Source organism: Cnephaeus nilssonii (genome assembly GCF_951640355.1).
Source record: "Cnephaeus nilssonii genome assembly, chromosome: 23".
NCBI lineage: Eukaryota > Metazoa > Chordata > Mammalia > Chiroptera > Vespertilionidae > Cnephaeus > Cnephaeus nilssonii.
Genome location: NC_137094.1, coordinates 19,446,181 through 19,469,706, shown reverse-complemented (window position 1 = coordinate 19,469,706; position 23,526 = coordinate 19,446,181). Strand labels below are relative to the sequence as shown.

Sequence of the window (23,526 nt, the reverse complement as noted above, 5' to 3'; positions counted from 1 at the left end):
CAGACCCAAGGCAGGTGCGGAGCGTCAGGACATCCCTGGACCGTCCGGCCTGCAGCCCGGAGACCAGTCTCCTCGCACCGTGAGGACCGCGTGGGACAGACGCACCCACCACTCCGGCCAGTTACGTGGTTGTAGTCCTCGCTCGCTCTCGCAAAGACCGAGAACAAGTCTCTTTCCTGCCGCGCTGGTTCCTCCCAAGCCCAGGGCAGGACAGGGAGAGGCCTGAGCTGATAACCTCCCCAAGGACAGAGCCATGGCCCGACAGAGCCACAGCCGGGCAGAGCCACAGCCCAACAGAGCCACGGCCGGACACAGCCACAGCCAGACAGAGCCACGGCCGGACACAGCCACAGTCGGGCAGAGCCACAGCCGGACACAGCCACAGCCGGGCAGAGCCACAGCCGGACAGAGCCACAGCCGGGCAGAGCCACAGCCGGGCAGAGCCACGGCCGGACACAGCCACGGCCGGGCACAGCCACAGCCGGGCAGAGCCACGGCCGGGCAGAGCCACGGCCGGACAGAGCCACAGCCGGGCACAGCCACAGCCGGACAGAGCCACGGCCGGGCAGAGCCACGGCCGGGCAGGGCCACAGCCGGGCACGGCCACAGCCGGGCACAGCCACGGCCGGACAGAGCCACGGCCGGGCAGAGCCACAGCCGGGCAGAGCCACAGCCGGACACAGCCACAGCCGGGCACAGCCACAGCCGGACAGAGCCACGGCCGGACAGAGCCACAGCCGGGCAGAGCCACAGCCGGACACAGCCACAGCCGGGCAGAGCCACAGCCGGGCAGAGCCACAGCCGGACACAGCCACAGCCGGGCACAGCCACAGCCGTGGCAGAGTAGGCTCGGGCTCAGGGGTGCCCTGCATGTAAGAAAGGCAACTTAAAAATGTATTTAGCTCTGGCTGGTGTGGCTCAGTGGACAGAGCGTCAGCCTGCAGACCAAAGGGTCCAAGTTCGATTCTAGTCAAGGGCACGTACCTCGGCTGCAGGCTCCTCCCCAGCCCGGGCCTTGGTTAAGGTGCATGCAGGAGGCAACCAATCGATGTGTTTCCCTCCCATCGATGTTTCTCTCTGTCTCTCCCTCTCTCTTCCACTCTCCCTAAACATCAATGGGAAAATATCCTCCAGCGAGGATTAACAAGAAAGGATTTAAATATTTCTTTGCAACCCTCTCCTCCCCCACCCCCGGAGCCCCACGTGGACTCGCTAGCTGCGTAGATCCCCACGTGGAGGCAGGAGGTCAGAACCCAGTCACCAGCCGTGAGGTCACCCAGGCTCAGAGGCGGGCGAGGCCCCGGGCTGGCCGGGAGTCTCTGGAAGGACAAATAAAAGGCACGTCCACACGTCGGCCCGGACGAGACGAGGAACCACCCTGCGGGGGAGGGCAGGGACCGGGGTGCTGCTCCTTTGCCCGCTTCTCCGGGACACGTGATAAACCGTGCGGGACCCCACGCCTCCTGCAGCCGAGCTCCCTGAGGACGGGGACACTGGCCCTCGGGGTCTCCCCAGCGACCGTCCTGGGACACCTGCACAGGGGGCACCGAGGGGAAGGAATTCCGCAGCCCCTCGACCCACAACTCCAGCTTACACACCCGTCACTTAAAAAGATTTATTAAAATGCAGATTCAACCTGAAAAGGGAGCGGCCCAAACGCGGGCGTTTGCACAGAATGCCAAGAACCAGCCAGAGGGCCCGGCCGGCGTGGCTCAGGGACCAGGAGGTCACAGTTCAATTCCCGGTCAGGGCCCAGGCCCAGGATGTGGGCGCGATCCCCTGTGGGGGGTGCAGGAGGCAGCCGATCCATGATGCTTCTCTCTCATCATGGAGTTTCTCTCTCCCCCTCTCCCTTCCTCTCTCTCTAAAAAAAATCATTTAAAAACATATTCCTTTTAAAAACCAGCCAACGGGGAACAGAGTCTCTGCTCTTCCCCACGGAGCAGCCGCACGGAGGGCCGTGGGGGTCTCTGGTCTCGGGGTTAGAGCGGCCCCCACGAGTCACAGACTCGGGCACGGACACCAGACCGTCGAGGGGACGCACCTCAGAGGGGGCTGGAGACGGGACCGGGGCGGAGGGTTCCGGAAGCCGGCACAGTGCGGCACGTGGGGCGGCGCGGGGGCAGCCTCTAGCTGCCCTTGGGCGCCAGGATCTGCTGCACGTAGTGGACCACGTTGCTGTGGAGCTGGGCGGCCGTGGCCGCGAAGGTCTCCTTGGCGAGGGCCCGGGCCGCCTCGCTGCCGCCCACCATGGCGTGGTACAGCGGGAGGGTGTACTTCTGCTTCCCCTGCAGGACACACACACGTGCACACATGCGTGTGGCCGCGTGGCCTGCCCCTGCCCGGGCCGGTGCCCACGGGCCAGCGAGTGCGGAGCGTCCCAGACACGGGCATCGTCTCGGGGCCAAAGGTCCCCACGGAGAAGCCAGCGCTCACCCCGACCCCGGGCAGCAGGGACGCTGGCACCGGACCGGACCGGACAGGCGGGCTCCCCAGAGGCTCGGAGCACAGATGGGGACAGAAGGCCCGCCTGCTGCCAGCCCGTCGGGCTCCGGGGACAGAGCGTCGGCCGCTCTGCAGGGTCCGGTTTGGTTCTGGTGGCAGCTCCCCAGCCCTGGTCGGGGGCGGGGGGGGGGGGGGGGGGGGCGTGCAGGAGGCAACCCATCGACGAGTCTCTGTCACATCGATGTTCCTCCCTGTCCCTCCCCTTCCCTTGCACTCTCTCTGAAAACAATGTAAACATACCCTCGGGTGAGGATTAACCAAAAAGAAAAAAAAGGAAAGAAAGAAATCCCAGGACCCAAACGCACACAATGTGAGTCCCCGAGTCCCCGAAACCCAGAGCCGCAGTGGGGACCTCCCGCCGGGATGCGCTCGGGCACCTGAGGCCTGGCCCGTGCCCAGCAGGCGGCCCCCAGGGGCCTGGGAGGCAGCAGGGTCTGAGCCCTCCCTGCCACAGGCCCCGGGGCACGGACGACATCCTCAGTCACTCACCTTGTCCTTGGGCTGAGGGCAGACCCTCCCCGCGCTCCACCCTTCCCCCTGCTCCAGGGGAAGGCGAGGACCCCGCCAGGGAGCTGCGGGCTGTGGGCCCGGGGACTCGGACCCACCTGGCTCTGCAGGAAGTCCCTGACCTTCCCGAAGTCCTCCTGGAGGTCGTTCTTAAGGACAATCTGGCCCCATCGCAGCCGCAGCTCCGCGTTGCGGGCGCCCGAGACCTTCGGGTACATCGCTCCCAGCTTCCTCACGTTCCCTGGAAAAGAGAGGGGTCGTATCTTTCTAAATATCTACTGTGTATTACTTAGCCTTTTTGTGTATATTTTTTATTGATTTCAGAGGAAGGGAGAGGGAGAGAGAAACATCAATGATGCCCAGCCATCGTGGCTCCATGGCTGAGCGTCGACCTACGAGCCAGGAGGTCACGGTTCAATTCCTGGTCAGGGCACAGGCCCGGGTTGCCAGCTCGATCCCCTGTGTGGGGCGTGCAGGAGGCAGCCGATCCATGATTCTCATCATGGATGTTTCTCTGTTTCTCTCTCCCTCTCTCCCTCTCTCCCCCTCTCTTCCTCTCTGTAATCAATAAAAATGTATTTGGGGGGAGGGGGGGGAGGTGAGGGGGAGAAATCGCCCTTCTTACCGGGCGGCAGAGGGGACTTCTGGAGGACCTTGTCCAGGAAGTACACCAGCTGGTAGGTCTTCCAGGGGGCGATGTCCACGGCCTCGATGGCCGGCACATCCAGCTCCGGGGCCGCCCACAGCTGGGCCAGCTCCTCGGCGGGCTTCATGAGGGCGTCCCCGGGGGACAGGTCCGGGAGGAACGGCGGCCAGCCCGGCGTGTTCAGCCAGCGGTCGAACTCGAAGCCTGGAGACGAGGCGCCACCAGGAGGTGCTGACCTCCCGGCCAGCTCACGGCCCCGGCCCCGGCTTCCGCCGCCCCGTCCCGGCTCCGCCACCCCGTCCCGGCTCCCGCCGCGCCGCCCACCAGCGGGGGCCGGGCCCCTTGCTTCGCCTCGGCACCCGTTCTGTGTGAACCGGGCGAGCCCTGCCTCAGGCGGCGGTGAGGACCGGACACAGACACAGTGGGGAGCTCTGCCCGCGGCCGGCAGCGTGATGAACTCTCATTGGCCGTGGAGGCTCGTGACCTGGAAGGTGGGCCTGGAGGTGGCCGGTGGGTGCTCGGCGGAGCCACCCGGCATCAGGGGTGCTGCCTCCCCAACCCCACGGCGGGGTGGCTCAGGGCTCCAGCGCACGGGGGGTGGGGGGGGGTCCAGCACCCCCTCTCTGATGGGACGGCCTCCTCTCTCAGGCAGCACTGGGCCTTCCCTCCCGGCAAGAGGCAACTCCCTGCTCTGCTCCGGGGCAGGGCTGCGGCCCCTCCTGCCCCCAGGGCTCCAGGCCCAGCCCAGGGTGTGAGCCAGGGTCCAGGTTCCAGGAAAAGGAGGAGGGAAGAGCCTGGGGCCTGGTCTGTTCCCCAGCGCCACCTGCTGGGTGACCTGTGCAGCGTCCTCTGGCCGGACAGCGGGCAGGACGGCCAGATGGTCAGACAGCCCCTGCCTGCTGCCTGGGGGCCGGGCCCTGCTCACCTGGAATGGCGTCCACCTTCCTCATCTTCAGCTCCGGGAAGTACTCCAGGTAGAACTCCAGGAGGTCATCCGCCATGATGCTTTGGAACTTAAACTCATTGACGTAGGCCTGTGGGGAGGAGGTGGGCCTGAGTCCCCAGGTGGGGAGCCGCCTTCACCCCTGACCTCAGCCCCAGCCAGCTCCCCCCCTGGCCTCCCCCCCCCCAGGTACCTTGAGAAACCTGTCGAACTGGTCCTGATCGCCCACCAGGTGGGCCAGGTAGGAGACGAAGCAGAAGCCCTTCTCGTAGGGGGTCTCGTTGTAGGTGTCGTCCGGGTCCACTCCTGGCAGGGGCAGCGGGCGAGGTCTGAGCCTTCGCAACCCGCCCCCTTCGCGGCTGCGCCCGAGCTCCAGGCTCAGCTCAGACGGAAGAGGTCAAAGCAGCCAACCCCCGGGGACAGCGAGACAGGACCCCGGACCCACCCAGGCCTCCCGCAGGCACCTCAGAGGGACCTTAAAGGGCCAGTAACCGTGGCGCCAAGAGGAGAACAAAAAAATCAGCCCTGCCCTGGCCGGTGTGGCTCAGTGGATAGAGCGTCGGCCTGCAGACTGAAGGGTCCTGGGTTCGATTTCGGCCAAAGGCACATGCCCGGGTTGCGGGCTCGATTCCCCCCCCAGTAGAGGACGTGCAGGAGGCAGCCAATCAATGACTCTCTCTCGTCATTGATGTTTCTATCTATCTCCCTTCCTTTCTGAAATCAATAAAAAAATATTTAAAAAAAAAAGAAATCAGCCCTGCCCGGCCGGAGGGCTGGCGTGGCTCCGTGGCTGAGGGTTGACCTATGAACCAGGAGGTCACGGCTCGATTCCGGTCAGGGCACACGTCTGGGTTGGGGTGGTGGGGCAGTCAGGACGCACAGACCCGCAGGACTGAGGTCGGGCTGCAGGGCTTGGCCCCGCCCCGGGGGAGGGTCCTGGGAGCCCACTGACCAATCCCATTTGGGGGAGGGGGTGTCAGAGGGCGGGGCCTCCTGGACCTGGTTCGATCTTCACCCGCAGTTTGTTGAGGGGGTGCTCCTCCCCGGTGACGTCCATGTGCTGGCGGAGCAGCGCCCGCCCCGTGGCGGCCTCCAGGCAGGTGTAGGCAGCGCCTGGACCAGGGAGAGCAGAGACCCCAAGAACGGTCAGCGGTTCAGGCCGGCTGTCCTGACAGGAGGCTGCGCTGCCCCCTGGCGGCCACAGGGAGGAGGACAGACTCCTGAGCTCAAGGCCCTTCCCTAGGGGTGCACTTTGGGTCTCAGAGGGTCACCTGAGCTATGAGAACAGGGCATTTCACTCCACTGTTCATCACACAGGAGCAATATCCCCCGAGACTTTCCCAGCGGGGTCTACGCCGCCTCCTGGCTCCCCCAGTGACTGTGGTGAGAGAGAGAGAGTGTGTGTGTGTGTGTGTGTGTGTGTGTGTGAGGGGGGCGGGGGGCAAGTTCCTAAACCCGCCCAGCCTCAGTCCCACGGGCGCAGCGGGGACCCTAGGTGCTGGCAGGGTTCTCGGTGGCCAGTTAATCCGCAGACGGCCCAGCCGGCATGGCCCCAGTCAGGGCACCTGCCCGGGTTGCGGGCTCGGTCCCCACTGGGGGGCGTGCGGGGAGCAGCCCATCAATGATCCTCTCTCATCGTGGGTGTTCCTGTCTCTCTCCCTCGCCCCTCCTCTCTGACATCAGCACATCGGGGCTCAATTCGAGGTCGGCCGCCCCTGCTGAGGGACCCAGCCGGTTCTCATTCTCTCTGAGCTGGAGGGACCCAGTCGTACATGGGCACTGGGAGACCGCTAAAGGCCGTGCTTCCCCGCGTGACCGTCATAACACGGCTCCTGGGAAACCGCTAAAGGCCCCGCTTCCCTGCATGCCCAGGGGAGTCACGCAGCAGGCAGCCCTTTCTGAGCCCCCCTCCCGGGCACCGCCTCCCCTCTGTGCCGTGTGGACCCCGAAGCCCAGGGGGCCCCGGCCCCAGACGCTCACCGAAGAGGCGCGTGGAGATGCGCCGCTGCGCGTACATGGTGAAGCCCTCGTTGAGCCAGAACTCGCTCCAGCTGGCGTTGGTGACCAGGTTCCCGAACCAGCTGTGCGAGACCTCGTGGATGATGACGTCGGCCAGCGAGCGGTCCCCCGCCAGCAGGCAGGGGGTGACGAAGGTCAGGCAGGGGTTCTCCATGCCCCCGAAGGGGAAGGACGGCGGCATGAAGAGGACGTCGTACCTGGGCGACGCGGGGGCGACGCGGGGGCGTGAGGCCCCGCCTCCCTCCCCGTCCTGGACACGGGACGGGCAGCGAAGGACGGGCCGGGGCTCAGATGGCGCCGGGCTCCTCAGTCGCACGGGCTCACTGGGACTCCCCCTCCTGCCCCCCGTCTGCTCCCCAAAACCTGTCCCCTCTTCTGCTTCCAAGCTGCACCCCCAAGCTCGCCGGGGGCCACGGAGCCATCGCTCTCTTTTTAAAATATCTGTACTGATTTCATAGGTCGATGCTCAGCCGCTGAGCCAGGCCGGCCGGGCTGGGTAAGCTGTTCTAAGGAGCCCTGGGTGCGGGCAGCTTCCAGCAGAAGGGGGGTGGGGTGGGGGGGGGGGTGAGCTGGCAAAGGTCCCGACCTCCGAACTCCGCGACCACCAGGCCCGGTTTTACCGCCCGGGAACGGTCACCGGGCCCCCGCTCTGCACAGGGATCCGGGTCTGGCTCGCCCCTCCCCCTCACCTCCGGGACGGGGCGCTCTGCTCCAGGGAGGGGGGGGGGGGGGGGGGGGAGGGGCTGGGGAGCCGGGGACGTGACCGTCCACAGGAGCCTCACCTGCCCCACACGTAGGGTCCGAAGAGCTTCTCTCCGGCGGCCAGGAACTCCTCGATCACCCCGTCGTACTCCTCCCTGGCAGCCTCGACCAGGCAGGGCTCGGCCCACACCCGGCTCCTAGGGGCGGGCGAGCAGAGAGGCACCGCTGTTCACAGGCCTCCCGAGAGCCCGGAGGACCAGGCTCAGCCTCACGTCGGAGCCAAACGCCAGGGGCAGAGCGGCCAGGAGCCGGAGGCCAGGCCCCACCGAGCACGGCCCGTGGGACGGACGCGGGACCGCGGGAGATTCAGCCCAGCTGCCGGCCGCCGCCGCGGAGGGAGGGCGAGGCTGTGCCCCAGACGCGGGGGCCTCAGCTCCGGGGTGGGGTTGCCTTTTGCTTTAAAGGTCTGAGGGACGGGAGCATATCAGGGGCTGGTAAAAATCAATCTTTAGCCCGGCCGGCGGGGCTCCGTGGGTGAGCGTCGACCTAGGAACCAGGAGGTCAGGGTTCGATTCTGGTCAAGGGCACAGGCCCGGGTTGCAGGCTCCATCCCCAGTGCGGGGCGTGCAGGAGGCAGCCGATCCATAGTTCTCTCTCATCATGGATGTTTCTCTCTCCCTCCCTTTCTCCCTCCCCCTTCCTCTCTGAAATCAACAGAAATGTATTTTTTAAAAAGATCGATTTTCAGTCCTGCTGCCTGAGCCCCGACCGCACTCCCAGGGGAGCCAGGTCAGCAGCTGCGACGGGGGTGGGGGGGGGGGCGGTGACCCCATGGCGGACACAGAGTTAGACACGGACGGAGGGAGACAGGAGGAGGCAGAGCAGGGCCTCCAGGCTGCGCGGACACTTCAGACCGAGGACTCAGGCGCCTCCTCGCCTCGGGGTCCAGCCAACCCTGCCTGCCGGGGATGGGGGGGGGGGACGTGGCTCCTACCTGGGCCCCACCTCCGCCGAGACCAGGTCTCCGATGGCCAGCGCCACGAGGTAGGAGGGGATGGGGTGGCTCATGCGGAAGAAGAACCCGTGGGGCCCTCGCCGCTCCCAGGTGTCCGCACTCATCACCGCGGTGAAGCCCTCGGGGACCTGGGGGGCGCGGAGGGGCCTTCGCTGCAGGGACTGGCGAGGGCGGGACCAGCCACCTGCCCGGGGACCGCAGCCGCCCCGAGTCCTCCTGGGGATCCCCCGCCCGCCCCCTGCTTGTGCTACACTAAGGGGATTCAGCCCGGCCGGCGTGGCTCCGTGGTGGCGCGTCCACCTAGGACCCAGGAGGTCAGGGTTCGATTCCCGGTCAGAGCACAGGCCCGGGTTGCGGGCTCCACCCCCAGTGGGGGGCGGGCAGGAGGCAGCCGGTCCGTGATCCTCTCTCAGCACGGATGTTCCTCTCTCTCTCTCCCTCTCCGAAATCAGTAACGATAGATTTAAACTGCGGGACTGGGCACAGGCGAGGTTCCTGAAGGCGGAGGAACCTCTCCGGAAGGATGTCACGCACAGCGGCCGGGCCCCGGGGCCGCCCCTCACCTGGACGAGGGCGGAGTACGGGCACTTGACGGCGGGCGTGTCGAAGCAGGGGAAGAAGGCGCGGTTCAGCACGGCCTGGCCCTGGGTGTACACAAACGGCTTCTCCTTCCCCGCTGTCTGCTCGGGGGCCAGCCAGCACACCTGGGGGACAGGCATTTCAGAACTGAACCCCCTTCCCCGCCGCAGCTCAGACCCGCCAGGGCGGAGGGGCGGGAGGGAGAGGTCCCAGCCATCCCCACGGAGCCTGAGGGCTCTGGCTGGGACCATCTCTCCCCCTGCGTGTCCCACCCACCCTGGCACCCCCGCCACGGTGCAGCACCCACTTCGCAGGGCAGGCACCTCAAGGGGCCCGCCTCTCACCGCGCCCCACGGGTCGCCTCGAGAATCCCAGACCTGGTCTCTGACCCTGTCACCCTGTCTCCCCCCCATGTCCTTCTCACCAAAAAAACTAAAACCGCCCTGGCCGGTTTGACTCGGCAGATAGAGCGTCGGCCTGGGGACCAAAGGGTCCCGGGTTCGATTCTGGCCAAGGGCACATGCCCGGGGTGCGGGCTCAATCCCCAGCAGGGGGCGTGCAGGAGGCAGCTGATCCATGATTCTCTCTCATCATCGATGTTTCTCTTTCTCCCTCTCCCCTCCTCTCTGAAGTCAATAAAAATATTTTTTAAAGTATCCTTAAAAAGCGAAAACCACAGCAGCTGCACTTGAACTGGAGACAGGAAAGCAGAGCCCAAGCGGGAAGGAGTCTGTGAGTCCAGGGTATTCTCCATTCTAAACGAACCGTCCCGGAGTACGTGGCCTCCCCACGAGGGGCGCTGGCTGCGACTCTGCATGGTTTCCCGTTAACCCTTCGGCCTGGGCCGACCAGAATGGCCACCCCACGCCCCGTCTGCACCTGCAGCAGGAAGTCCCCGAGTGTCCCAGCCAGCGCCAGGGAGGGCGGCGGGCACGTTGGCGCCCAATGCCACGGAGAATTAGGGAAAGGACAGAGTTCCAGGAAGTGGCAAGAGAAAGCGAAACTCTGTGGATGGGCCTAGGTGCGAGCAGGACTTGGAGGGTGGAGAGGGAGGGAGGGGCCGCTAGGGGTGCACCATGCAGAAAGGTGTGGGCGGATGGGGGCTCTGTGACCTGGAGGGGGGGGCTCTAGTCGAGGTGGGCGCCTACCTGGGCAGGTGCAAAGAGGGCTCTGAACACAGAGGCACTGGGGACCTATTTTAAAGAGGCACAGGGACACCCCACGAGCATGTTTTGTGTGTGAGAATTTTGAACGAGACCCCGGCAGAGATGGAAAGAGGGGACGCAGCGGAGAAGCCCGGCAGCCCTGCTTCAGCCAGGCGACCGGCTCAGCACCGAACAGCCACATCCACGCTGACACCACCTCCCCTCAACAGGACGGGACAACATGGCACGTGAGACCTGATTCTGCCGTAAACCTACAACGGCTGTCAAAAATAAAGTCTATTTTTTTTTTTAAACCAAAATCCCACAACCCCAGTCTAGTGATGAGAAAAACATTAGGCAAATCCCAGCAGAGGGACATCCTACGACACGCCTGACCGGTACTCCTCAACGCCGTCACCGTCACCAAAAACAAGGCACGTCTGGGAAATGGTCACAGGCAAGGGCGGCTTAAGGGGAGAGGGCAGTTCAATGTGCTGGACACTAAGGAACAAACCAGGAAGTCTGACCAAACTGCAGACGTCAGCGGATACAATGTATCAGCACAGAGCTCTGGCTGCTACAAATGTATCTCCGTTGTAAAAGCTCCCAGGTGGAACTGTGTGTGTGTGTGTGTGGGGGGGGGGGGGCGGGGGGTATGGAGGTATGTGAAAACTACCATCTGCTCAGTTTTTCTGTTAATCTAAACTGTTTTTTAAAATAAACGCTATTCGCCCAAACCGGTTTGGCTCAGTGGATAGAGCGTCGGCCTGCAGACTGAGGGGTCCCGGGTTCGATTCCGGTCAAGGGCATGTACCCCCCAGTGGGGTTGTGCAGGAGGTGGCTGATCGATGTTTCTCTCTCATCGATGATTCTAACTCTCTATCCCTCTTCCTCCCTCTCTGTAAAAAGTCAATTAATATTTTTTTAAAAAATGCTATTCATGAAAAAAATGAAGGCGTTGACCATAAGTGCTCACACTGAGTACTCAGTGGGTACCAGGCACTGTACCTGGCTCAGATATAGGCAACTCACTGAACTTCCCTCAAGCAAGCACACAGACTCGTCACTGGCACATCGTAAGTATTGGCCTTAAGTCCTTACTCATCATCCCTGCTTCTTGTTGTGTTTTCTCCTCACCCGAGGATACTGTTCCCATTGATTTTTAGAGAGTGGAATGGAGAGGGAGAGCGGAGAGAAGCACGGATGTGGAAGAGATACATCGATGGGTTGCCTCCTGCATGCTCCTCGACCAGGGCCCGGGCCAGGGAGGAACCTGCAACCGAGGTACGTGCCCTTGACCGGAATTGAACCCAGGACCCTTTGGTCCGCAGGCCGACGCTCTATCCACGGAGCCACACAGGCCAGGGCTTGCTTTTTAAAAACACGAAGAAAAGAGAATGAAGGAGCAGGCGATACATATACCATAGAAGGAGTCCGAAGTCCAGGAGAGGCACAACCCCTGTGATTAAGGTGAGAGCCCTCGCTGGGACGGGCCGTGAGGAGGAGTAAATACAAGTGCCATCGAGGGAGGCCTTCCTGGTGCAAAGGGCAATTTGCAGAGCGTGCATCTCTGCAGACGTCAGCGGATACAATGTATCAGCACGGAGCTCTGGCTGCTACAAATATATCTCCAATGTAAAGGCTCCCAGGTGGAACTGTGTGTGTGTGTGGGGGGGGGGGGGGGGGGAGTATGTGAAACTATCGTTTTGATATTTCATTTCAGGTGCCGCACGTCCTACCGTAAGGTCCATGTATTCCCCAAGTGGTGAAAGGGCAAAGGGCAAATGGGGAAGCAGAGAGACCCCTCAGTCCCGGGCAGGCAGCCTCCTGGGGAGCTCACAACCCACCCGTCTCCGGAGAACCCTCTCCGCCGGTTTTCCGGCTCCGACAGGTGCCGGCCACATAACCTCCCGTCCTCTATTCCCAGGGCTTGTCCCCCGCCCTTTAAGATTTAGGGGTCAGCCAACAGTGAGAAGGCCACGTTATTACACACTCTAAGAAATCCTTTTGTTAATCGAAACCAGGACTTCCCAGAAGCCCACGCATGTCATCGCCACCATCAGGCAGAAACCAACGGGCCCCAACGCCCTGGGACATCCAGTTCCGTTTGGAACCGCACAGGACAAGGTTCCTTTCTCGGAACGGAACTGGTCACGCGGGTCCCGGGAGGGACAATCTGGACAGGTCACCGCAACGGCCGGGGAGGTGCCCAGCCCGCGGCTGAGCCGGCCAGGCGCCGGAGGAAGGAAACCGGGGCGGCCTGCCTGGAGGAAGAGGAGGCGGAGCGGGGAGGACGCGGCGGCGCAGGGGGCTCGGCGATGGGACCCTCCTCCTCTCCCTCCGCGAGGGGCACCCGGGCGAACTCACCCCGGGCCCGGCATCGCCGACGCGGTAGGCGAGCAGCACCTGGAAGCGCTCGCCCGCCGGCAGGGGCTGCGGGAGGCTCAGGCACAGCGCGCAGCCGTAGCGCGCGAAGGGCCGCGTGCGGAAGCTCACGGGCTCCTCGGGGCCGGGCGGCTCCCCGGGGCCGGGCGGCCCCCGCCGCAGCGCCGCCGCCGTCACCTCCAGGCTCGGGTGCGAGTCCAGCCGCAGCTCGGCCGCGCCCGCGGGCACCCGGCAGCGCAGGTCGAGCACCGCCGTGCCGCTCAGCGTGCGGCTCGCGAACTCGGCCCGCAGGTCCAGGTGCAGGTGCAGGACCTCGAAGTCTCGGAAGCTGGACGCCGAGGCCACGTCCTCCACCCGCGCCGAGTGCAGCACCCGCCGGGCCGCGCCGCCGGAAGCCCCGCCGCTCGCCATGGTGCCGGCCGCTGACTGCCGGAAAGCCTCGCCCGCCGGCCTCGACCGCGAGCCCGCGAGCCCCGCCCCGAGCGCACTGCGCCGCCGCGGCCACGCCCCCAGCAACACCTCTCCCCAGGCCACGCCCCCAAGGGAATCCGGGCTGGGCCACGCCCCCAGCAACACCTCTCCCCACAGGCCACGCCCCCAAGGGAATCCGGGCTGGGCCACGCCCCCTCCCGAAATCTGAGCCGGGACCACACCCCGGTCCCGGAATTTTCATAAAAGGAAATAGTATTGTATCATGTTTCCCAGTGTCCCAGTGTTAAAATACTTTTTATTTTATGCAATGCTTATTGGTTTTTTAAAAACTCCATATAAGGTCAATTTCTCTTTCTCTTCTGTCGCAGTGGTTAGTGACTTCGATCAGCTGGAGAACGCCTCTGCTGTGGCATCGATCACGGTGCTTGGTACCTACAGACGTTCCACATCCGCCTGGAATCGGCTCCTTCTCTGAGCAAAGCGCACGCACCACACCGCAGCCGTGAGGCCGGTGCCGGGGACAATGTTCCTGAGCCCCGCACAGCCCGGGCCTGGGCTCAATGTCCTCACTTTCCAGGCGAGAAAAAGGCTGATAGTCCCATGTGCTGTGCAGCGCCTGGGGGACAGACCCCGACGACCACCCACCTCTTCCCAAACTGCCTTCATTGCCATGTACCTTTAAATGCCCAGAATGTCACACACCTTGGACATTTCAAAATAAAGGGCTGGACACCTTCCAAGAATTGATGAAAAGCGTGAGTTCATCAAGGTTACAGGATACAATACAGAAAATCATCGTAGTAACCAACGGTATTTCTACTTAGTAATAATGAAATTTGAAAAGTACTGTTCAAACAGCATTCTCAAAAATGAAATGCTTAGGTTTAAACCTAACAAAATATGTGCAGGATGTTTGTGCTAAAAAGATGACACACTGACAAAACAATTCCAATAAAAATTCCAGCAGGTTTTCTGTAGACACCGATGGGCTCACGGTGGAATTTGTGAGGATCGGGAAGGAACAGCCGCCGCTGAGAGATGAACAAAGGCGGAGGGTTCCGCTGCCCAGTGTCCAAACTCACTGCAGTGTGACTGCAGGGCAAGGGTGGCTGGGACGGACAGAACCCACAGCGGCCACCGATTCACTGTTTACCGAGCACCTGTGTCACCCGCTCCTGCCCCCAGGAAGCCGCCCTGGCCTCGGCACGGCACAGCTCCCTCCTCCCCGCCCCCCCCCCCCCCCCCGCCCCCGTGGGCTGCACTCGTCCGTCTCAACCGCGGGCTCTGCTCCTGAGCAAGGAACCCACCAGGCCAGGGTCCTGCACGTGCAGGGACAGCGTGGGAAGCTCTTCAGAAGGAGCGGGTCTTCCCCCTTTTCCAGCTTTTCCCCCACCCCACCCCCAAGTCCAGAAAACTCACTTGTGCCCATGGATCGCTCAGATACGCAGAGCTGAAGACGCAGTTAACCAATAAAATGGCAAAACGTGGGCATCCCCCCACACACACAACCCACCAGGATCAGCTCATAGGGAGCCTACTTTCTGAACCGACAGCCATTAGGGGTTTAGACCTTAACCAGGCTCTCTGCATTCCTCCCTTGTCTTTAAACTGCTCTCCTCTGCACCGGCCCGACTGAACGTGAAGAGCTACAGACGGACAAGAGCGTCTGCACAGACACGCAAACGCCAGCAAGCACAGCATCAACAGCCACAAGAACGCAAACCAAAAGCAAGAGAGCACCTCGCCCCTCTGGGTTGGCTACATTTCTGAAAAAGGAGAGAAAGTGCTGGCAAGAAGGCGAAAACTGGAACCCCCTGTGTAGCTGCTGGGAACACGGACGGCGCAGCTGCTGGGGGACAGCGTGGTGGTTCTTCCCGTGAAACACAGACCGGCCAGACGCCAGGAAACCTGCTCCGGGCGCAGGGCTGGCGGGGAGCTGGCTCCGGGAGGGAGGTGTCAGCGGCCTCACGGGTGGAGCTGGAGGAGCTGACCTTCCGCGCACAGGGGAGAGCTGGCCCCGGCCTCCCATCAGGAGGACCTACTGCGGAAGGACCGGCGGACTGCACGCCTCCTCACACCACTCACTCCAGGGAGACGCCGACCAGACCCCCGGCCTTGAGCAGGCCCTGCGTCACGGGCGTGTTCGCGGGTGAAGGCGGAGTCTAGGACTCATCCAAGAAGGAGCAAGCTCCAGGGGTTTTATTGTCGGACCAACAGCACACAAGCCAGGCAGACGTCCCCGAGGAGACGGCGCCACGCTCACCGCTGTGTGCCCGTGGTCCTGCATCTTCTTAAAGACATCAGACACCTACTCTGATCATGAACGCACTCCAGGGCGAATAAATAAGTGGATTATCTTTTAACACCCCCACCCCGTGTTCCTTTAAATAGAAAAAATGCTCATGTCCCTTCGTGGCCTCTTTGGCCGCAGCTGTCCCACCTACGGTCTGGAAACGGCCTGCACTGATGTCCTGAGGGCCGCTCCTGACCCCGCGCCCTCGCGGAGAAGTCCTACTGGTACTGCCGATAGTCTCCAAACGGCGAGGACGGCAGCGGGGCCGCAGGCAGCTGGGAGGGGTCGTCCGCAAACTGAGGCCCTGCAGTGCAGAGGAGAGAATTTACAGACCCCGTGAACGTCACAGTTAAGAACAAGCCCCTAGGAAGTAAAACCATCCACGCGCCGACACGTGCGTGCATCACGCTGCAGCCCGCGTTCTCCATAAACCTGCCAACGCCCAGGGGGGCCTCCCTCGTGCTCCAGAGGAACATTCCTAAGTGTGGGAGCCAGCTAGCAAGTGGCCGGCACCACAGTGCGAACCCCTAAGTAATGGCTGCACACGAAGCAGGAGCGCGAGGGCCCAGTCCCACTGGCGTCCGACGGGCAGTGCGTCCGAGACCTGCCCGGACGCGGGATCTCTCGCGGGTGCCTTGGGAAAACAAATCAAACGGGAGCTACGATCCACTCCTAAGTCCACGCGGAATCCCGTCCACGCTCCCAAATAAGTTCCAAGCACCGTGTCCCCCCGTTCTGCACACGGCCCCCGAGAGGCAGGTCAGAGTTCACTACTGCATCCCGGAACGCCCGCAACACCCCACGTGGACAATCGAGTTGTCCACAGCTACAAGGCAGGCACACGCTCACAACTAAGCACATGTTCCCTGACACAACGTAACTGTCCCCCATTCTTCAGAAAACAGGAACCATCAGCCACAGAAACCCTTTCCCAGAGAACCCACAGGGCCTCCGGACAGGAGTCACTTCCCACCACTTCACAGCCGGGGCACAAGCAAACAGCGCGTGTAAAGCAAACAGCGAGTGTAGCTGTGAACGTGCTGGGCGCCTTCCCACCGGACGCAAGTCCTCGTTCACACGGTATCGCCAGCACCTCGGACAGGGCCTGGCACACCCCCCACGGGGACAGGCGTGGACTGACGACCACTCTAGTCATACATTGTCAAGCCCCTCTAACACGACCAGCCATTCTTAGCAGGAGCCCGTGAGCACCGATGAAACCTGGGACCACCAGGAAGATCAGGACTTACCTGACCACAGCATTTTGGCGACTGTGTTGGACGCTCACCGGGCCAGCGCCTATCAGAACCCTCTGACCCACAGCACACGAACACATAAAGCAAGCCCAAACGACCACGTTAGCCGGCAAAACGCATTTTCTTTAAACGCCAGGAAACCATTCCCACCGTCTGAGTGACGGATGAAGCAGAAGAGACTCACCATTGGGGAACTGTGCGGAGGCAAATCGCGTCAGCAAGATGCCAGCTCCTTCGATGAGAGCCAGAAGGATGCCGCCCATCGCGGCTGACCCCACCATGGCCACCGGTCCGTCTGGGAACATGGACAAGAGAGACCACGTTAACAGAGAGCTGGCTGACGGCAGACGCAGCGAAGGACAGAGCAGTTCATGGGCTGCACCCCACCCCCTGCCCAAGCCCTCTCACTGCCGAGGCCAGGGGCCAACAGCCCCACCCAGCTCCCTGCCCGTCCACGTCAACAACCTTTCCTTGGGACGGCTGTGCGCACCCATTTGTGTGGTGTGGGCAGAGACCCCCCGAGCCACAAAGCCCAAAATAGTTACTACCCGACTACACACAGGGTGCCGACTCAGGGCCTGAACCATGGAGCCCAAAGGGGTTCTGGTCACTCTCTGTCCCAAAGACCCCGAAGATGGTTCTATGCACTTTACCGATAACAACCCCGTGTGACAGGAACCAGGATTAATTCCAGAGACTCGAGGAGGAGGAACAGAACGTGAGCTGCTCTTAGCCACTGTGACGTGCGGGTCAGGGCTCCACGCTCCCTCTCGCACATTCCTCACAGATCGCTTACTTCCCCCCAAATCACCATATACGTTCATGCTGTGCCAACTGAAGTGATGCCCGTTTGACACATTCCAGGCGTCAGTGAAGTAAGGCACAGAGGGGCTCCCCGCAGCCGTGTCCGCGAGAGCACTTACTTCTGGCGGCCAGGATGGCTCCGGTCAAGGCCCCGCTCGTGATGGAGTTCCAGGGGTCCTCCTTCCCTCGCACCTGAACCAGGCTGCAGTCGATCATGGAGAACAGACCGCCCCACACCGCAAAGCTGCCTGTTTTACGTCCAAACAAAACAATCCAAGTTTCACTTTTTCATCTTAAAGTGTCGTCACAAAAAACACGTTCAGCCCTAGCCGGTGTGGCTCGGCGGATGGAGCTTCACCTTCACGTAAACAGAAACGTCTGGGGCACAAACGGGACACCTGCTTCTTACCTCCCAACGGCGGAGCCCTGGTTTTGATGGCTGTCAAACTCCCTCGCAGCCTGTGGCTCACTCCCTGTGGAAAAGCAAACACACGTGTATTCAAAGGGCCATCAGTGACGGTGGCAAACCCGGGTCTCCGGCGGTGATAAAACAGGACACCGCTTACCACTGGAGAATTGCGAAAACCTTTGACCGCTTGGAAGATACCGCCGCCGATGGTGCCCATGGTAAAGGCCCCACCACAGTCGTCCACAATTCGCCAGGGGCTAGGGACAGGGAAGAGAAAAGAAGAAAAAGGAGAGACCTTACTGCTCATTCTCATTCATAAACCTTACAACGGTCTTTGCTAACACGCTAACACAGCAGGGTCCTCTGCGACCAAGACACATCTGTATCCTTACGTATCCTGCCCCAAGTCACCTGAGCTGGGAGCGGTGGAACCGGCTAACACTTTACTAGGTGTACCGGTGAATAATGCGGGGTTTTTTCAATAGATGGGAGTCACACGTATGTTGATATGTATGCGATTTGACACGTGTGCTGTTTTGTTGTATTGCTCCTTCAGATGACCCCTTGTTCCAATCGACGGCACATGCACTGTCTGATCAGCCCTTCAACACGTACGAAGGAGTGGACAATGGGGTCTCTAAATGGTCTGCCTCAAAACAAGAAAAGTTCTAATGGGACGGTACCCACAAATGAAAGATGTGGGAAATGTGTAGCTATCGATGGACATTACTTTGAACAAAGCACCTTTTTTAAAAAATGTATTTCTTTTTCTTTTTTTAAATATATATTTTATTAATTTTTTACAGAAGTGGGAGAGGGAGAGAGAGCTAGAAACATCGATGAGAGAGAAACATCCATCAGCTGCCTCCTGCACGCCCCCCACTGGGGATGTGCCCGAAACCAAGGTACATGCCCTTGACCGGAATCGAACCCGGGACCCTTCAGTCCGCAGTCCGACGCTCTATCCACTGAGCCAAACCAGCTAAGGCGAACAGAGCACTTTTGATGTTTCTCTTGAAATCCTCCTGTTTTCTTTGATTACAAAACCCGTATTATTCACCGGTATCCGCATTTTTAACCGGTAAACAGTCGACCCGCGTTATTGACCGGTACACCTAGTAACAAAAGTCGGGGGGTGGGGGGGCCTGTGCAAAAGCCAATAGACAATGTACAATGTAAGTGACGTCGGGGGGTTATATTATCCGCAGGAAGGTGACCCATCCCTGCCCTGACAGGAGATTCACCCCATCAAGGGGGTTTCTCACTTAGGACCCCAGAAGCCTTCAACTCAGGCAACCTGGAAAGGCGATCCCGCCCTCTGCAATGACCTACCTGTGTGCCTGCCCTTTTCATGCTTTTATTCCCTGAGCCTAACAAAATGCTGAATGAATGAATGAATGAATGAGTGAATGAATGTCCCTTCTGGGTAAAATCGTCGCCCACTCCTGGGAAACGCCCCGTCCGGCGGGCACGCATCGCGACACGCAGGCCTCGGGAACGGCACCCCGAGACCAGGGACGCGTCCGAGGTCACCTCGGCCGGCAGCGGGGGGGGACCAGGTGTGACCCCCACACAAGGTCGGCGCGGCCCGGGGGTGAGAGCAGGTCGGAGGCTCCATCACGCCCAAGCCTGGACCCCTCGCCCCGGTCCACCGCAAGGTCACGGGGGCGCGGGGGCTGCGAGCGGGAGGCCCGCGTCGGGGGAGCCGATGGGACGCTTCAGCCCGCGTCGCCCACGGCTCCCGGGCCCGCGCCGCCGACCTGGGAGACTGGAGGCCGAGGAGAGCGGCGGGCGGCGGGCGGGGCCAGGCGAGGACACCGGTCAACTCACCAGGGCTCCCGCGCGTACTCCTCCATCTTGACTCGGGCGCGCGAGCGACGCCGGGAGAGCGGGGCAGGGCCCGAACCGGAAGCGGAAGTCACCCCAGAGGAGGGCGGGAAGGCCTGTGGGGATTGGCTCGCCGCTTCCGAAACGCAGCCAATGGGAGCTCGGAGGCGTGGAGCGGGCCCCGCCCACGTCCCCCAGGCGGCGGGTGTGGCTGCGGGGCGGGGGTCCCCGGTTTCCAGTCCCCGAGGCGCGCGGGGTCCGGAGGGAAGCGCGGGGTCGTCGCGCTGAGGTTGGGGCTCCCCGGCGCCCCAATACGCCCCCTGTCCCTAGCACGTTGGCTGCGGGCTGCGAATGAATGCCGCCGGATCGGCTCGACCCGACCGCGAAGCTCTCGGCGCCGACCCGCAGCCCCCGGGCCCCGGCGCCTGGAGCGGAGCGAGGGGACCGCACCGGCGGGCGAGGCGCGCGGACCGGGAGGGGCCCCCCCGCTGGACGGCGGGACGGCGACCTCAGTCTCTGCGGGGCCTCCCTCCAGGGGTCCCCGGAGGACGTGACCCACAGGCCGGGGACCCAACGCCCCCTAGTGACCGGGGACCGGCCTCGCCCATCCGGGCCGCAGCCTGGAGATGATGGACCAAGTACGTGCACCTGGGACCACGCGGGGCCGCCCCCCCCAAAACCCCCCGCAGCCGGAAATCCGAGTGTAACTTAGAATCCCCCCAAACTTCACTGTGGATAGGGTCCTGTTGACCGGAAGCCTCGCCCATGACACGCGTGGTGCATTAGCACGCGTTCTGCAAGGAGGGCGCTAGAGGACAGGAAGTGTCATAAGAAAATCGTGGGGGGCCTGGCCGGTGTGGCTCAATGGATAGAGCGTCGGCCTTCGAACTGTAAAGGTGCCAGGTTGGATTCCGGTCAAGGGCACAGGCCCGGGTTTTGGGCTCGATCCCCAGTGGGGGGTGTGCAGGAGGCAGCTGATCAATGATTCTCTCTCATCATGGATGTTTCTCTCTCTCTCTTCCCCTTCCTTCCTCTCTGAAATCAATTAAAATATATATTTTTTTAAAAATCGCAGGCAGCCTAACTGGTTTGGCTCATTGGATAGAGCGTCAGCCTGTGGACTGAGGGGTCCCGGGTTCGATTCCGGTCAAGGGCATGTACCTTGGTTGCGGGCACATCCCCAGTGGGGGGCGTGCAGGAGGCAGCTGATGGATGTTTCTCTCTCATCGATGTTTCTGACTCTATCCTTCTCCCTTCCTCTCTGTAAAAAATCAATAAAAATATATATATTTTTAAAAAATCGCAGGGAAGAGGAGATACATTGGCAGCACCTCGTGTCTCCGTCATCGATTTAATGCGAGAGGCACCGCCTCCATCGGCGTCACCCCTGATGTCGCCGTCAGGGGATGTGCCAGAGAATCCACCACAAGTGACCGAGCGGTTCAGGAATCCTTCCCAGCCAGACACTCCCCCCCCCCCCCGCCCGGCACCGCCCCCACCCACCACTCAGGAATAAACCCGGTCGCCCTAGGGGGTGTGGCTCAGTGGATAGAGCGTCTGCCGGAGGACTGAAGGGTCCCGGGTTCGATTCCGGTCCAGGGCATGGACCTTGGTTGCGGGCTCCTCCCCGGCCCGGGGCCCTGGTCTCGCCCTCTCTCTTCCACTCTCCCTAAATATCAATGGAAAAATATCCTCAGGTGAGGATAATAAAAAAAGTAGTATCTTTAAAAACACACACAAAAAAAACCCACAAAAAGAAAACCCCGATTGTCACGGACAAGGCTCACCCACAGGCAGCCCTAGGGTTTGGGGCTCCAGTCGGTGGCTGGGGCTGTTTGCTGGGAAGGCGGTATAGACGGGGCGAGGCGGGGGGAGGGGGGAAATCTTTCCTCTCTTCTGCCCTCTTCCTTAGCACGTGTCACCCCACTTCCTACATTCAGTGACCGCACACCCCTTCTTCCAGGCAGGTACTCGTAACCCCCTCACCGCCCATGCCTTGGGCTCAGAGAGGCGTGAGAAGGCGCTCAAGGTCACACACCTCAGACCTGAGCCCAGGTCATTCGACTCCAGAGCCCGTGGCCTTCTCTGCTTTCCTGCACGGCCCCCCCCCCACACCCCCGCCTTCACAGACGCTGAAGCGAGTCTCAGAGAGAAAGGTGGCTCGCCCAGAGTCGCCAGGCCGGTCCACAGCAAAGCCAGGACCCGACACAGGTCGGTCGGCTGAGAGAGGCCACGCTTTGGGTTCTTATTGTGGTAAAGCTGGTGTATACGGTTATCTACACTTCAGCCCTAGCTGGTGTGGCTCCGTGGATAGAGCGTCGGCTTGCGGACTCAAGGGTCCCGGGTTCAATTCCGGTCAAGGGCATGGACCTTGGTTGCGGGCACATCCCCAGTAGGGGGTGTGCAGGAGGCAGCTGATGGATGTTTCTCTCTCATCGATGTATCTGACTCTCTCTCCCTCTCCCTTCCTCTCTGTAAAAAAAATCAATAAAATTCAATAAAATGTATTTTTTTTTAAATGGTGTTTATGGCCCTGGCTTGTTTGGCTTGGTGGATAGAGCATCGGCCTGCAGACTGGAGGGTCCTGGGTTCGATTCCAGTCCAGGGCACATGCCTGGATTGTGGGCTCCATCCCCAGTGGGGGGCGTGCAGGAGGCAGCCGATCCACGATTTTCTCTCATCCTTGATGTTTCTCTCTCTCTCTCTCTCTCTCTCTCTCTCTTCCTCTCCCTCTCCCTTCCTCTCTGACATCAATAAAAAATGTTTTTTAAAAAAGATTATCTACACTTCAGGGGCACAACATTATCATTCTTTCAAAGTTATTTCTAAATACACTTTAATTGATTTCAGAGAGAGAGAGAGAGGAAGGGAGAGGGAGAGAGAGAGAGAGAAACATCCATGATGAGAGAAAACCATTGATCAGCTGCCCCCTGCACGCCCCACACTGGAGATGGAGCTCGAAACCCTGGCCTGTGCCCTTGACGGGAATCGAACCCGGGACTCTTCAGTCCGCAGGTCGGCGCTCTATCCGCTGAGCCACATGGGCCAGGGCCACACGGAGGTAGTAGCGACCCTCGGTCTCAGACGTCACGCCTGCTGGCCGCACAGACACAGATGACGCCCCGGGCCACTCACAGGCCTCCTTCCCCGCTGCCTCCTCCGCCCGCCTCACCTCCACCTGCCATCCCACCTGCCAGCACCCTCCCCCTCGGCCTCCACCTGAAGCTGGACCGCCGCGGGCATGAGACGCTCGGCCGGGCTTCGTCCCGGCCGATCCGATCCCGGGACCCGGCAGGGCCCGCGCCTCCGGCTCGGGTGGCGAGACGCCAGGAAAAGATCGCAGCGTCTGCCTGATGGGTTACACGGGCTTCTCGGCGGCGGCGATGCCGTGGCAGGAGATTGAATGTCGGTGGCCGCGCGAGGCGGCGGCGTGAGGTGTGCGCCGGGGAGCGCCCTCCGAGGCGTGCCAGGCCCGCTGCAACCGGATCCCTCCCGGTTATGTTTCCCCGAAGACACGGGGACGCGGGGAATCGTGCTCTGGACGGAGACGTGGCGGCCACCTGCCCCCCCCCCTCACCCCCACCCTCCCCCCTGGCTCCCTAAGGAATCCCCACGGACGCCGCAGGAGCGGGAAGAAGCCGAGGGGGCAGGGAGGGAGGTTTGAACCCCCTTCCCAGGAGTCGGGGCTTCCTTCCTGGAAACGGGACTGATGGCCCTTGAGCACGCTCCTGCCTGCACCCCTCTTTCTCCCCCCAAACAGCCCGCCCGCTTCAGTTTGCTGCACGCACGGGAGGGCTTACGGCTCGCCCTCTAGGAGCGGCCAGAGTCGCTGGGGCCTCCGATGCTCGCACCCAGGCTCTGGTTGGCAGGGACGATGGGCGGGCAGGCGGGCGGGCTGGCGGGGAGGTTTCCAGGATCCTGAATGGAATGTGTTTCCTGGGGCTGCAAAGGGCTGGGCACCCCTCCACACCCCCCGCCCCCCCCCCCCCCCGCCAGGACCAAATACAAGAAGAAGGGTCAGTGGACCTGGTACCGACCACAGGACACCCAGGCAGCCTG

General features: G+C 62.0%; 2 protein-coding genes across 2 annotated transcripts; both read right to left on the bottom strand.

Annotated features, from left to right (window-relative positions):
- Positions 1 to 1,601: 1,601 nt before the first annotated feature.
- On the bottom strand, positions 1,602 to 12,894 carry RNPEP (arginyl aminopeptidase). The gene is made up of 11 exons (XM_079763590.1): positions 12,429 to 12,894; positions 8,901 to 9,041; positions 8,317 to 8,465; positions 7,403 to 7,519; positions 6,582 to 6,817; positions 5,601 to 5,714; positions 4,795 to 4,907; positions 4,584 to 4,692; positions 3,638 to 3,862; positions 3,111 to 3,253; positions 1,602 to 2,288 (listed from the first exon to the last, which is right to left on the bottom strand). Exons 1-11 carry the CDS (start codon positions 12,855 to 12,857, stop codon positions 2,130 to 2,132), a joined length of 1,935 nt encoding a protein of 644 aa, XP_079619716.1. The 5' UTR covers positions 12,858 to 12,894; the 3' UTR covers positions 1,602 to 2,129.
- Positions 12,895 to 15,062: 2,168 nt separating this feature from the next.
- On the bottom strand, positions 15,063 to 20,135 carry TIMM17A (translocase of inner mitochondrial membrane 17A). Its single transcript, XM_079763592.1, has 6 exons — positions 19,471 to 20,135; positions 17,798 to 17,897; positions 17,641 to 17,704; positions 17,351 to 17,479; positions 16,612 to 16,722; positions 15,063 to 15,475 (listed from the first exon to the last, which is right to left on the bottom strand). The coding sequence occupies exons 1-6, from the start codon at positions 19,494 to 19,496 to the stop codon at positions 15,390 to 15,392; spliced, it is 516 nt and encodes a 171-aa protein (XP_079619718.1). The 5' UTR covers positions 19,497 to 20,135; the 3' UTR covers positions 15,063 to 15,389.
- Positions 20,136 to 23,526: the final 3,391 nt, after the last annotated feature.